The sequence below is a fragment of the Emys orbicularis genome, chromosome 16, assembly GCF_028017835.1.
Source record: "Emys orbicularis isolate rEmyOrb1 chromosome 16, rEmyOrb1.hap1, whole genome shotgun sequence".
Classification (NCBI taxonomy): domain Eukaryota; kingdom Metazoa; phylum Chordata; order Testudines; family Emydidae; genus Emys; species Emys orbicularis.
The window spans coordinates 836,731-852,063 of NC_088698.1; the positions used below are offsets into that span (position 1 = coordinate 836,731).

The 15,333-nt window shown below is 51.4% G+C and overlaps 1 protein-coding gene across 1 annotated transcript in view; it reads left to right on the forward strand.

Moving 5' to 3' along the window:
• Nucleotides 1-3,472: 3,472 nt before the first annotated feature.
• Nucleotides 3,473-15,333, forward strand: part of TBC1D10A (TBC1 domain family member 10A) — a 49,052-nt gene continuing 37,191 nt past the window's right edge. The window contains exon 1 of the mRNA XM_065417693.1: nt 3,473-3,666. Within this exon, the coding sequence (XP_065273765.1) occupies nt 3,473-3,666 (194 nt within the window). The remainder of the gene's footprint in view (nt 3,667-15,333) is intronic.

The window sequence follows — 15,333 nt, forward strand, 5'->3', positions numbered from 1 at the left end:
GCCTGACTTGGGAGCAGGGCCGCCAAGAGCGGGTTTGGGCCCCGGTGAAAATTTTTTTTCGGGCCTCCCAGCAAGGGCGGACCGGCTAAACAGGGCTGACGAGAGGGGGGGGAAGCCGGGCCCCCTTCCGGACCGCCGGGCCCCGGTAATTTGTACCGGCTTCCCCCACCTCTCGTCAGCAGGGCCGGTGCAAGGATGTTTCGCGCCCTAGGCGAAACTTCCACCTTGCGCCCTCCCCCGTCCCCGAGTCCTGCGGCAGCTCCCTGCCCCCCTCCCTGCCCTGAGGTGCCCCCCCCGCGGCAGCTCCCCACCCCCCCTCCGCCCTGAGGTGCCCCCCCCCCCCCGTGGCAGCTCCCCCCTCCGCCTGGGGAGCCGTGTGGCAGCTCCCCACCCCAGCTCACCTCTGCTCCGCCTCTTCCCCGAGCAGCTGTCCTGTTCCACTTCTCCCGGGCTTGTGGCGCCGATCAGCTGTTTGGCGCTGCAAGCCTGGGAGGGAGAGAAGCAGAGTGGGGCGGCGTACTCAGGGGAGGAGGCAGAGCAGAGGTGAACTGGGGCCGGGAGTTCCTCTGCGTTCCGCCCCCCCCCCCCTTACTTGCTGCAGGCAGCTCTCCCCGCGCCCCCCTGCCCCAGCTCCCTCCACCTAAATGACGACGACGACCGGGGTGGCCGAAGATCCGGCCGCCACGGTCGCCACCGAAGAAAATGCCGCCCCCCAAATGCTAGCGAGGCGGTCGCCTAATAGGTTGCACTGGCCCTGCTCGTCGGCCCTGCTTGGGAGCTGTGAGAAAGAGGGGAGCTGTGTAATAGGCCTGGGCCTATGTGAATGGAAACAGGGGGAGACAGATGGACACCCCCAGTGAGTACTAATTAGCAATTGGGTGGTAGTCTCAGAGGATCAAAATGTCATGGAAATTGAACGGACTTCTCATATGAAGGGTTAGTCCCTGGAGACCAGGGTGTGGCAGGGTAGAGGAGGGACTTGCTCTACTGCATGACTCTGGGGGCTCCAGGACTGGCACCAAAAAACTCAACTTCATAGACTGACTTGAATTCATCTAAGCCATTAGTTTGCAGCCTTTTCCCTGGAGTGACTTGGGCTGGCATCCAATGAGAGCACATGGTACATAGGCACTCGCTGCTCATTTGTGTGTATCTTTTTAATCAGCCCTAGAAGAACTGCTCTAGAGGAGGATACTCTGAACACAAATTCTCTATCCACGACTGTAAAACTTTAAAGGACCTGCTGGACTTTGATCCTAGCCAGGAGTGGATCTTTGTCAGGCAATTCTCACAAGAGGCTTGGCCTCCAGGCAGCAAGGAATCAGTCGGGGAGGAGCAGGATTCCAGAGGCTTCTTGGGGTGGGCAAGTTGAGCTTTCCTTACTTGGGACTGGGAGGAAGATCGAGGACTCAGGAGCAAAACATGAGTCCACTGGGGATAAGGTGAAAGGAAGAATCTCTCCAGAATGCCATAGGATTTTGGTGGATCTGGGCATTGTTCCCCCTTAACACATCCCTGCTTCCATCCCTTTCCTTCCCTGCCCTAATTTGACTATGCAGTTGTTGGAACTTCTGCTTTTCTTGGGGAGAAGTGGGAAATCCTCTGGCCCCACCCCCTGATTTCCCTTGTACTACCTCCACTCCCCAGTGTTCAGACAGCAGTAAATCCTGCCAGTTTAGGGGGGCTGGGCTGTGAATGACATTTCTGAACTGACTAAAGGGGTTGCCACAGGATGAGGTATTGTCTCTCACCCCCTCAAAGGCTAAAACTGCAGATAGCAAAATCTCAAGTTCCCCTCCCCAGACTGATGTTTTATGTTCCAACTGGAGTGCTGAATTAGCCTCAAATCTTCACCTGCCAAGGCCTCAGCTCAGGCTGCCTAGAGATAACATCATGTTTCTCATACAGGGCCTTCCTTCCGAGTATTTCACAGCACCTTCCAAACCCAAATACTCATTTAGCCTCACAACAGCCGGGCCAGGCGAACAGGTATTAGAACTAGTTTACCTGTAGGAACGCATAGCACAGTTAGTGGTGAGGGGCATCCGGATATCCTTATTGCCCTTATATAAATCGATGGTACGCCCACACCTTGAATACTGCATACAGATGTGGTCTCCTCATCTCAAAAAAGATATACTGGCACTAGAAAAGGTTCAGAGAAGGGCAACTAAAATGATTAGGGGTTTGGAATGGGTCCCATATGAGGAGAGATTAAAGAGGCTAGGACTTTTCAGCTTGGAAAAGAGGAGACTAAGGGGGGATATGATAGAGGTATATAAAATCATGAGTTATGTGGAGAAAGTAGATAAGGAAAAGTAATTTACTTATTCCCATAATACAAGAACTGGGGCGACCAAATGAAATTAATGGGCAGCAGGTTTAAAACAAATAAAAGGAAGTTCTTCTTCACACAGTGCACAGTCAACTTGTGGAACTCCTTGCCTGAGGAGGTTGTGAAGGCTAGGACTATAACAGGGTTTAAAAGAGAACTGGATAAATTCATGGAGGTTAAGTCCATTAATGGCTATTAGCCAGGATGGGTAAGGAATGGTGTCCTTAGCCTCTGTTTGTCAGAGGGTGGTGATGGACGGCAGGAGAGAGATCACTCGATCATTATCTGTTAGGTTCACTCCCTCTGGGGCACCTGGCATTGGCCACTGTCGGTAGACAGGATACTGGGTTAGATGGACCTTTGGTCTGACCCAATACGGCCGTTCTTACGTTCTTATGTATCCTGACTCCTAGTCCTTTCTCCATCACCTTTCATGCAGAGTGCCGGTCAGATCCTGGAATTCAGGGCTCAGGTACTAAGATTAGGGTGGGGCTGATTTCCAGAGGTTTCCTTTTCAGAATGTATTTGTTTGTAAATGCTACTTCTGAAGTGTCAGGGGTGACGCCACTGGGTCCGACCGAAGACCACCTGACCCAAGGAATTACCTCCTCCCCCATGCCGCCTCCAGTTTCAGCGGGCTGCTCTCTTCCCCTCTGCAGTCCCACCCCCTGCTGTTAAACAGCTGCCACGTCCCACCCCAGAGGTGGCTGCATTTCAATGTGGGATGAGAGAAGCTTTTCTGCAGGGGCCCCTACCCACATGCCACGTCTAGCCCCTACCCCTCGCTGTTAGCCGAACGAACCCCGGTTGGTTGATGAAGGAGAGGGAATGGAAGGTTTGTTGATTGACACCCCAATTAGTGAGTGATTGGTGAGCTTCCCTCTGCGAGTGACCAATCAGAGTCCTGCAGAGGCGAGCCCTGCTCTCCTACTGGCTGGTAGTGGCTGAGGAGGCGTGTGCAGAGCGGGTCAGACGAACCCGCCCCCTTAGCCGCCACCACCCAATGGGCACATCGGGGTGGGGCGCCAGCACCTCCGGGCCACGCCCATTGGCCGGGGGCGGGGGCGGTGGTGGGGTCGCTGCGGCGGCGGCCGGCGTGGAGCGGCCTCTCCCCGCCCGCGGAGGGCCGGAGCCGGGATGGCGAAGAGCCGTGGGGTGAACGGGCTGGGCGCGCCCGGGAGCCGCGAGAGCCTGGCCGGGGCCCCAGGGGAGGCGGGCGCCGGGGACGAGCTGAGCTCGCTGGGCTCCGACTCCGAGGTCAACGGCGGCGGTGGGGAGCGGCGCGTGGACAAGTTCGGCTTCATCGTGGGCAGCCAGAGCGCCGAGGGGCCGTGAGTGCCGGGACCCCCCCCTCCCAGGGCCGGGAGCCCCTCATCCTCCCGGGAACTCCCCGCCCCCCCCAGGGCTGGGAGCTCCCCATCCTGCCGGGACCCCCCTGGGCCGGGAGCCCCCCATCCTCCCGGGACCCATAGCCCCCGGGTCTGAGTGCTGGGATCCGCCCCGGTCCCCCCTTCCCTGGGGGTGCCCAGGGGCCGGGAGTGCCGGGACCCCCCATCCTCACGGGGATCCCCCTCCCCAGTGTGCAAAGGGGCCGCGAGTGCTGGGACTTCCTACTCGGGGGGAAAGGGCGCAGAAACCTTTGTAGAAGTGGGGGGCACCATTGCCGGAGCCAGGGGACTATGCCCCCACTTTTTAACATGAGTGTCGTTTGGGGGAGGGGCAGCGTTGCCCCCCAAACTGGAAGCCTCGGGCAGGTGAGGAGTAGCACATTGTGGCGGCTGAAGAGCCCCCCCCCCGTTCCGGTGCCATCCCCCTGAACCCCCCCTCTCCACCCTGCCAAATGCTGAGGAGCAGAGTGTGCTGGTCCTGGGCGAGAACCCTTTCTGCCCCACCTGGGGGACCCCTACACCCTGCTCAGCCTCTGCCCCGAGGGAGACTCCTGTGGGGAGCACCGTCCTGGACCCCAATAGGACCCCCAGGCTGCCCTCAGCATTGTCCTGGGGTGGCTCTGGGTGGGCCTTGCCACTTGCACATAGGGACCTTCTCTGTTCTTGGACACCCCAAGCCTGCCCATACCCCCAGGACACTCTGCCACACGGGGTCACTCTCTGCTCTTTCTACTGCCTGCATGGCCCTGTGGCCAAGGCCCCTCCTGAGACCTGTTGCCCTTTGGTCAGTAGGGAGAAGTCCCCTCGTTGGGGGGGAAGGTCTGGGTCTGGCCTGGGTTTGGGAAACTGGGGTTCCCTCTGTTCCTGATCATGATGGGCAAGGGAGGGGGTCTTGTCCCCTCTTGGCAGAGGCTAATGCTGTTGTGGGGGTGTAACTGGGGGGGTTTCTTAGGAAGGGGATGACCCGTTTGGGGGTGGGGAGCTCATGTTTGACTGGAGGCCATGTAACCCTGGAGGGTGTGAGGGGGTAAGTGGCCAGGAAGGAGTGGGGTGGGGGGGCATGCAACTAAAGAGTGGGAGGGTGGCTTATGTCTGGCAAGGTCTGACGTTGGAAGGGCCTGGGTGCGAGGCTGGCACAGGCTCCAGGGGAAGGGGCTCGGCACCAAGGCTTTCTCTGGGTGGTGAAAGCGCATGCAAATGCCAAAGAAGAAGAAGTCTGGAGCACATAACAGGAGATAAGTGAGAGCCAGTGAAATAAACAACCACTTCTGGTATTTGGGGAGGGGTGGAGGAGCGTGAACCCCACCCGTCAGCTTTCTTGCCAGCAGAGTGGAGTTGGGAGCTCCTGCGCTCTGGGTAGTGGAAAGGGTCTGGGCTGTCTTGTTTCTCAAAGATTGTCCTGGCTTTATTTGAGAGGGGGGCTCTCGGGAGCTTGTCTCAAATCAGAGCACAATCCCAGGACCAACTGGGTGCAAACCTGCTAACTTTCCTGCCTTGATTCATATCCTGGTTGAGAGGGAGAGTGGGAAACAAAAGGAGTGTGGGGCAGACAGCCCTTCCTTGCATCTGTAACATGATCGCAGCTCCACAGCCAGCATGCTGTTCTTGGCAGCCCTGGCTTATAAAATGGGGAAGTAAAACATCAGTGAAGAGTGCATTGGAGGAAGCATGGATCCTATTAACTCTGCAGTGTGTGTCTGCAGGGCTTTTCTAGAGACCGTCCCGAGCAGGAAGTGGACAGCGCTTCTGCACAGTTTGGGCCCAGCTGCTCTTGAACGATTATTTGCTTCCAAGCACATTGTTTCCAGAAAAGAGACTGATGAACTGAAAGGAGTTAGGGAAGCACCAAATAAAAGTTCAGGGGGCTGAATGAGCTTGGCTGATTGCCCAACGGAAGCGGTGGAAGCCCCAGCTGTTAGGATGCTTTAAAACTAGACTGGACAAAGCACTAACTTATGGGGAAACATGCTGTAGGGATGAATCCTGCACTGGTCTTGCGGTGATGTAATAGGTGCTTTCTATCTCCAATCTGGGTGCTGGGATTGGAAGAGGCTGATTGATTGTGGGTATCTGATTGAGCTCTGTACTGGAGAGTTTGAGTGGTCAGAGCGTGGCCCCTGCGGTTCTACTATGCAGCCCCTGTTAGCCCTCTAATAGAGAGCTTGAATCAAGCCTGACAGTCATGCACTAAGGCAGAGGTGGACAAACTACAGCCCGTGGGCCACATTCAGGCCAGGCGGCGCGGCTGCCAGATATGCTGTTCTGAGCGGCATGGTAAGGGGGCTGGGGCCTGGGGGTTGGATAAGGGGGCAGTCAGGGCACAGGGAGCAGGGGAGGGTTGGATGGGGCGGAGGTTCTGGGGGTTGGATAAGCGTGGGAGTCCCGGGGGGCCTGTCAGGGGGCGGGGGCGTAAGGGGATGGGGAACGGGGGGGTTGGATGGGGGTGGGGTCCTGGGGGCGGTTAGGGGACAAGGATCAGTGGGGTTGGATGGGTCGGGGGTTCTGAGGGGGGCAGTCAGGGGGTGGGAAGTGGGAGGGGGCGGGGGCCAGGCTGTTTGCGGAGGGACAGCCTTCCCTACCCGGACCTCCATACAGTTTTGCAACCCCAGTGTGGCCCTTGGCCCAAAAAGTTTGCCCACCCCTGCACTAAGGCAAGCAGTCTCCATTAGCTGCACCTTGTATCGATGCAGACCCTCATTCAGGGGAAATTCAGTGCAATTCCCAGTCTATGGGAGCCTCCCAGGACCTGCCTTGGGAGAGAGCATGTCTAACACACAAGTGCTGTGAAACCAGCCTGCTGTGACCCCCATGCTGTGTCCTTAGAAGTTGTATGTTAGGGGCACTACCTTTAGGGGGTCTGGAGTTGGCTCATACTTAGCCTTTCAGGGCAGCTCCTTCAGTCAAAGGATCCTGCTCAGAATGGATGCCAGTCACTTCCTCTATCTTGGAGCTGGCACTCCGGGGATAGTTGCACTCTGAGGGTCAGTTCCTACCCCCCACATCTTGGCAGTGGTTTCCTGAGTGTCTCTGTCTCATACTTTTAACTCCATTGATTTTAGCGTTTCCTTGGCTATGGGCTGTTCCTTATTACTTGCATCTGGGTAACTAGCTGCTTTACTTGCCTTAAAAGGACTGAGTGGATCGCTCCATCTTGCTGAAGGAGCCCGTGTGATACTCTGCTGTTTTCCGTGAGGGACAGTCTCTCATTTCTGACATAGCAGAAATAGATAACTAATAATACTTTGCCCTTTTGTAGCACCTTTCACCTACTCTGCAAACACAACTGGCGCCTTGACACTCCTGTAGGACCGGTAGAATCACATGCATCACACGGGCAGTGTTTTGCCAGCTCTTGTGACAGTGCTTTTCTTAAATCCCCTGCTTCTGGGGTCATGTGATCACCTGAGAATCTCAGCTTTTGTTTTTTAAATAAGTCTCTAGGTTGTGGAGAAGCTTCAAAAGCAGAAGACACAAAAACCCCACAAACGTGCCGTTTTTAAAATCTCCTGACTTTTGAGTGCTTAAGGCTGGCATTGCTGCATGAGGGTCTGGAGAACTAGGGCATAGCTGTTAAGTGTCTTGCCTGAAGACACACAAGTGAGTCAGTAGGAGTCTGCAATTAGAATCCAGGTCATAAGAACATAAGAAAGGCCGTACCGGGTCAGACCAAAGGTCCATCTAGCCCAGTATCCTGTCTACCGACAGTGGTCAATGCCAGGTGCCCCAGAGGGCGTGTACCAACAGGCAATGATCAAGTGATCTCTCTCCTGCCATCCATCTCCATCCTCTGACAAACAGAGGCTAGGGACACCATTCCTTACCCATCCTGGCTAATAGCCATTAATGGACTTAACCACCATGAATTTATCCAGTTCTCTTTTAAACTCTGTTATAGTCCTAGCCTTCACAACCTCCTCAGGTAAGGAGTTCCACAAGTTGACTGTGCACTGCGTGAAGAAGGACTTCCTTGTATTTGTTTTAAACCTGCTGCCTATTAATTTCATTTGGTGACCCCTAGTTCTTGTATTATGGGAATAAGTAAATAACTTTTCCTTATCCACTTTCTCCACATCACTCATGATTTTATATACCTCTATCATATCCCCCCTTAGTCTCCTCTTTTCCAAACTGAAGAGTCCTAGCCTCTTTAATCTCTCCTCATATGGGACCCGTTCCAAACCCCTAATCATTTTAGTTGCCCTTTTCTGAACCTTTTCTAGTGCCAATATATCTTTTTTTAGATGTGGAGACCACATCTGTACGCAGTATTCGAGATGTGGGCGTACCATCGATTTATATAAGGGCAATAATATATTCTCAGTCTTATTCTCTATCCCCTTTTTAATGATCCCTAACATCCTGTTTGCTTTTTAGACCGCCTCTGCACACTGCGTGGACATCTTCAGAGAACTATCCACAATGACTCCAAGATCTTTTTCCTGACTTGTTGTAGCTAAATTAGCCCCCATCATATTGTATGTATAGTTGGGGTTATTTTTTCCAATGTGCATTACTTTACATTTATCCACATTAAATCTCATTTGCCATTTTGTTGCCCAATCACTTAGTTTTGTGAGATCTTTTTGAGGTTCATCACAGTCTGCTTTGGTCTTAACTAACTTGAGCAGTTTAGTATGATCTGCAAACTTTGCCACCTCACTGTTTACCCCTTTCTCCAGATCATTTATAAATAAGTTGAATAGGATTGGTCCAAGGACTGACCCTTGGGGAACACCACTAGTTACCCCTCTCCATTCTGAGAATTTACCATTAATTCCTACCCTTTGTTCCCTGTCTTTTAACCAGTTCTCAATCCATGAAAGGACCTTCCCTTTTACCCCATGACAACTTAATTTACATAAGAGCCTTTGGTGAGGGACCTTGTCAAAGGCTTTCTGGAAATCTAAGTACACTATGTCCACTGGATCCCCCTTGTCCACATGTTTGTTGACCCCTTCAAAGAACTCTAATAGATTAGTAAGACACGATTTCCCTTTACAGAAACCATGTTGACTATTGCTCAACAGTTTGTTTTTCTATGTGTCTGACAATTTTATTCTTAACTATTGTTTCGACTAATTTGACCGGTACCGACGTTAGACTTACCGGTCTGTAATTGCCGGGATCACCTCTAGAGCCCTTTTTAAATATTGGCGTTACATTAGCTAACTTCCAGTCATTGGGTACAGAAGCCGATTTAAAGGACAGGTTACAAACCTTAGTTAATAGTTCCGCAACTTCACATTTGAGTTCTTTCAGAACTCTTGGGTGAATGCCATCTGGTCCCGGTGACTTGTTAATGTTAAGTTTATCAATTAATTCCAAAACCTCCTTGTCAAGGCTGTATCCCCACTTTGAACTTTAGGGTACAAATGTAGGGGCCTGCATGAAAACTTCTAAGCTTATCTACCAGCTTAGCTCTGGTCCGCTGCCACCATCTTAAGAATTCCCTCCCTGGGAAGCCTTGAGAAACCTTTCACCAATTCCCTGGTGAATACAGATCCAAACTACTTGGATCTTAAACAAGGAGAAATTGACCCTTCCCCCCTCCTTCCTTTCACCAACTCCTGGTGAATACAGATCCAAACCCCCTTTGGATCTTAAAACAAGGAGAAATCAATCAGGTTCTTAAAAAGAAGGCTTTTAATTAAAGCAAAAGGTAAAAATCATCTCTGCAAAATCAGTATGGAAAATAACTTTACAGGGTAATCAAACTTAAAGAGCTCAGAGGAATCCCCTCTGTCTTAGGTTCAAAGTATAGCAAACAAGATAAGCACTCTGGTAAAAGGTACATTTACAAGTTGAGAAAACAAAGTAAATCTAAGACGCCTTGCCTGGCTTTTACTTACAATTTTGAAATAAGAGAGACTTGTTTAGAAAGATGGGGAGAACCTGGATTGATGTCTGGTCCCTCTCAGTCCCAAGAGCGAACAACCCCTTAAACAAAGGACACACACAAAAACCTTTCCCCCCCCAAGATTTGAAAGTATCTTGTCCCCTTATTGGTCCTTGGGGTCAGGTGTCAGCCAGGTTACCCGAGCTTCTTAACCCTTTACAGGTAAAAGGATTTGGAGTCTCTGGCTAGGAGGGATTCCATAGCACTGTACACAGGAGAGCTGTCACCCTTCCCTTTATAGTTATGACACGCCCCCCAAATCACAGATAGTGTTGGACGTCCGGTTCCACACTGGCTGTGATTTCTTCCTGGAGCTTTAGGAGAAAACAGAGTTAATAAAACACATGTACCTTTAGACATACTACTGATTATATAAAAACTAACAATATGTTTTATTTCAAGAACAATTGTTAACCAGTTAACTCTGGGAAACTTTCCCAGGAGAGTGCATCAGCCACTTTGTTAGAAGCTCCCGAAATGTGTTGTATTTCAAAATCAAAATCTTGGAGAGCTAAACTCCACCGAAGAAGTTTTTTGTTATTTCCCTTGGCGGTATGAAGCCACTGTAGCGCAGCATGGTCTGTTTGTAGTTGGAAGCGCCGTCCCCAAACATATGGGCGTAGCTTTTCCAGCGCGTACACAATGGCGTAGCATTCCTTTTCGCTGATTGACCAGTGGCTTTCCCTCTCAGACAGTTTCTTGCTGAGAAACACGACAGGATGGAATTCTTGATCTGGTCCTTCCTGCATTAAAACTGCTCCCACGCCTCGCTCGGAAGCATCTGTGGTTACTAGGAACGGTTTGTCAAAGTCTGGGGCCCTTAGCACAGGGTCAGACATGAGTGTTGCCTTAAGCTGGTTAAAGGCCTTTTGACACTTATCAGTCCACTGAACTGCATTTGGCTGTTTCTTTCTGGTTAGGTCTGTCAGCGGGGCGGCGATTTGGCTGTAGTGTGGTACAAATCGCCTATAATATCCGGCCAAGCCTAAGAAGGATTGGACCTGTTTCTTTGACTTTGGAACCGGCCACTTTTGGATAGCATCCACTTTGGCCTGTAGGGGATTTATAGTTCCTTTACCCACCTGGTGCCCCAGGTACGTCACTCTGTTTTGGCCTATTTGACACTTTTTAGCCTTAACAGTTAGTCCTGCCTGCCGGATGCGCTCGAAGACTTTTTTCAGGTGCTCCAGGTGTTCTGTCCATGAATCAGAAAAAATGGCCACATCATCGAGGTAGGCAACTGCAGATTCTCCCAATCCTGCTAGGAGACCATCTACAAGTCTTTGGAAGGTGGCGGGTGCATTTCGCAACCCGAAAGGAAGTACATTGAATTCATACACCCCTGCCTGGGTGACGAAGGCTGACCTTTCCTTAGCGGGTTCATCTAGTGGTACTTGCCAGTACCCTTTGGTTAAGTCTAAAGTAGAGATGAATTGGGCATGTCCCAATTTTTCCAATAGCTCATCTGTGCGTGGCATTGGATAGTTGTCAGGACGAGTTACAGCATTTAGCTTACGGTAGTCCACGCAAAAGCGTATTTCCCCATCTGGTTTGGGAACTAGAACCACTGGAGATGCCCATGCACTGGTAGAGGGGCGGATTATACCCATCTGTAGCATGTCCTGGATCTCCCTTTGTATAGCCGCTTGGGCATGAGGTGACTCCCGGTAGGGTGGGGTTCTAATTGGGTGAGCATTACCTGTGTCAATGGAGTGGTATGCCCGTTCGGTCCGTCCTGGAGTGGCTGAGAAAATCGGTGCAAAGCTTGTGCACAGCTCCTTTATCTGCTGTCGCTGCAGACGTCCCAGGGTCGTGGAGAGGTTCACCTCTTCCACGCCACCATTCCTTTTTCCTTCATAGTAGACACCTGCAGGCCACTCCGCGTCATCAGTTTCCTGGGCTGTAAACTGGCAAACGTTTAATTCTCTAGAATAAAAGGGCTTAAGAGAATTAACATGGTATACCTTAGGCTTTATGTTGGAGGTGGGGGAGGCTATGAGATAGTTAACAGCTCCTAGGCGCTCCTGGACCGTGAATGGTCCTTCCCACGACGCTTCCATTTTATGGGCCTGGAGCGCCTTTAAGACCATGACTTGGTCTCCTACTTTGAAGGACCGTTCTCTGGAATGTTTATCATACCAGGCCTTTTGCTCTTCCTGAGCATCCTTTAGGTTTTCTTCAGCAAGGGCAAAAGAGTGTTGGAGGGTGTTTTGTAGGTTGCTTACAAAGTCTAGAATGTTAGTTCCTGGAGAAGGCGTAAACCCCTCCCATTGCTGCTTCACCAACTGTAATGGCCCCTTAACCTCGCGGCCATACACAAGTTCAAATGGTGAAAACCCTAAACTGGGATGTGGTACAGCCCTGTAGGCAAAAAGCAACTGCTGCAACACTAGGTCCCAATCATTGGAGTGTTCATTTACGAATTTACGTATCATGGCCCCCAAAGTTCCATTAAACCTCTCCACCAGACCATTGGTTTGATGGTGATGAGGGGTGGCAACCAAGTGATTCACCCCATGAGCTTTCCACAGGTTTTTCATGTTCCCTGCCAGGAAATTAGTTCCCGAATCTGTAAGGATGTCGGAGGGCCACCCTACCCTGGCAAAAATGTCTGCTAATGCCTGGCACACACTTTTAGCCTTGGTGTTGCTTAAGGGTACAGCTTCCGGCCATCGGGTAGCAAAATCCATGAAAGTCAGTACGTACTGCTTTCCTCTGGGTGTCTTCTTTGGGAAAGGACCCAGAATATCCACAGCTACTCGCTGAAATGGGACCTCAATTATGGGTAGTGGCTGGAGAGGGGCTTTAACCTGGTCTTGGGGCTTTCCCACTCGTTGGCACACCTCACAAGACCGGACATAATTAGCAACGTCCTTGCCCATTCCCTCCCAGTGGAAGGACTTCCCCAACCGGTCTTTGGTTCTGTTCACCCCAGAATGGCCACTGGGATGATCATGGGCTAAGCTCAAGAGTTTTACCCGATACTTAGTGGGAACTACCAGCTGTTTTTGAGGATGCCAGTCTTCCTGGTGCCCACCAGAAAGAGTCTCCTTGTATAAAAGTCCTTTTTCTACAACAAACCGGGATCGGTTAGAAGAGCTGAGAGGCGGTGGGGTGCTCCGTGCCGCCGCCCAAGCTTTTTGAAGGCTGTCATCTGCTTCCTGCTCGGCCTGGAACTGTTCCCTTGATGCTGGAGACATCAGTTCCTCCTTGGACTGTGGACTGGGGCTTGGTCCCTCTGGAAGCGATGCAGGTGCTGGGGCTTTTTCCATTGACTGTGAACCGCTGTCCGCTGGTGCACTATGTGGTATTTCAGGCTCTGGCTGAGCCTCTTGGGTAGGGTTATCTGCTGCTTCCGCCAGTTTAGGCTCGCTGGTGCCCTCTGGCATTGGAGTTGTAGACGGGGTTGCAAGCGCTGGACTCAGTGCTGGCAATGGTTCTGGTGCTGGTTGCGTTGCCAGTTCCGGTTCTGGGACTGGCTTTGGCTGGGTCTCTGGGATTGGATCCACTACGGCTGTTGCAGTCGTTGGCAGGGGATCCGGTTCCACCACCTGTGTTTGGGTCTCCGGTAACACAGACGGGGTCCTGGTGGACGGCTCAGGAACAGGGATGGGGGTGAAAGCTTGCTTAGCCTGGCTGCGGGTGACTATTCCCACCCTCTTGGCTAGCTTCACATGGTTAGCCAAGTCTTCCCCCAGTAGCATGGGAATGGGATAATTGTCATAGACTGCAAAAGTCCACATTCCTGACCAGCCCTTGTACTGGACATGCAACTTGGCTGTAGGCAAGGTTACAGACTGTGACACGAAGGGTTGAATTGTCACTGTAGCCTCCGGGTTGATGAGTTTGGGGTCCACTAGGGATTGGTGAATAGTTGACACTTGTGCCCCAGTGTCCCTCCAAGCGATAACCTTCTTTCCGCCCACTCTCAAGGTTTCCCTTCGCTCCGAGGGTATGAGAGAGGCATCTGGGTCTGGGGTTCTTTGGTGTGATTGGGGTGTAATGAACTGTAATCGGTTGGGGTTCTTGGGGCAGTGAGCCTTTATATGCCCCAGTTCATTACATTTAAAACATCGCCCTGCTAAGGTATCACCGGGGCGATGTTGGTTGATGGAGACTGGTGTGGTGGGGTGAGAAGGCGTCTGGGGTTTCCCTTGGGATGTGGGTGGGGCCTTGGGTTGTCCCCGGTGATAAGGTTTTGTTTCGGCTTGCCCCTTCTGATATTCGCTCCAACTGCTACTAGCTTTTTTCTTTTCTGTCACCTCCACCCATTTGGCTCCAATCTCCCCCGCCTCGGTTACAGTTTTGGGCTTCCCATCTAGGATGTACCTTTCTATTTCCTCAGGAACACCCTCTAAAAACTGCTCCATTTGCAATAGGAAGGGCAACTCTTCCGTAGATTTAACATTTGCTCCTGATATCCAGGCATCCCAATTTTTCCCAGTGTGGTAGGCATGTCGGGTAAATGACACATCAGGTTTCCACCTTAGGGCTCTGAACCGCCGACGGGCATGCTCAGGTGTTAGCCCCATTCTGATTCTGGCCTTCTTTTTAAAAAGTTCATAACTGTTCATGTGTTCCTTAGGCATTTCAGCCGCCACCTCTGCTAAGGGTCCATTGAGCTGCGGCCTCAGCTCTACCATGTACTGGGTTGGAGGGATGTCGTATCCAAGGCAGGCCCTTTCAAAATTTTCTAAGAAGGCCTCAGTATCATCGCCTGCCTTGTAGGTGGGGAATTTCCTGGGATGGGAAGTGGTACCTGGAGAGGAGTTGTTAGGATGGTCTGATGCACCCTGCCTAGTCCTTGCTGCTTCCAGTTCCATCTCTTTTTCTTTCAGCTCCATCTCTCTTTTATGTGTCTCCTGTTTGGCTTTTTCTTCTCTTTCATGGGCCTCCTGTTTGGCTTTCTCTTCTCTTTCATGGGCCTCCTGTTTGGCTTTCTCTTCTCTGTCATGTTTGGCTTTTTCCAGCTCCATCTCTCTCTTGTGGGCCTCCTCTTTGGCTTCTTTCTCGAGTTTTTTAATTTGAAGTAGTCTCTGATGTTTTTTCTCATTTTCTTCTGCTTCTAGTCTGGCCAGTTCTAGTTTGCTAGCTGCTTCACTGGTAGTCATTTTCCTGTTTTCTTGTGCTGGGTCACACCCTCTGCAGTTGACTGAAACTGGGATGTATTTAGCTCAGGCTCCTGCTGAGTGCTGCTGAGTTAACAGAGACTTTCTAACTAGCTACTTCCGAGGATGTAAAAAGGAAAAAAAAACAATTCAGATTGTAAATTACCTTTACCAGATCAAAGTTTGCTCACTTATTGAACCGTTCTCTTAACAAAGGACCTTGTTAAAAAAACTTAACACCTCTGCCTTCAGGCAAGGAGAGATAAGATATGCATCTACCTTCAGCTCTGCTCTCCAAGCAGCTAGAAGGAAAAAAAAATCTCTTACTGGCTTTTGGGTTTAAAACGATCCCACCGCTGTGCCACCATGTCAAGGCTGTATCCCCACTTTGAACTTTAGGGTACAAATGTAGGGGCCTGCATGAAAACTTCTAAGCTTATCTACCAGCTTAGCTCTGGTCCGCTGCCACCATCTTAAGAATTCCCTCCCTGGGAAGCCTTGAGAAACCTTTCACCAATTCCCTGGTGAATACAGATCCAAACTACTTGGATCTTAAACAAGGAGAAATTGACCCTTCCCCCCCTCCTTCCTTTCACCAACTCCTGG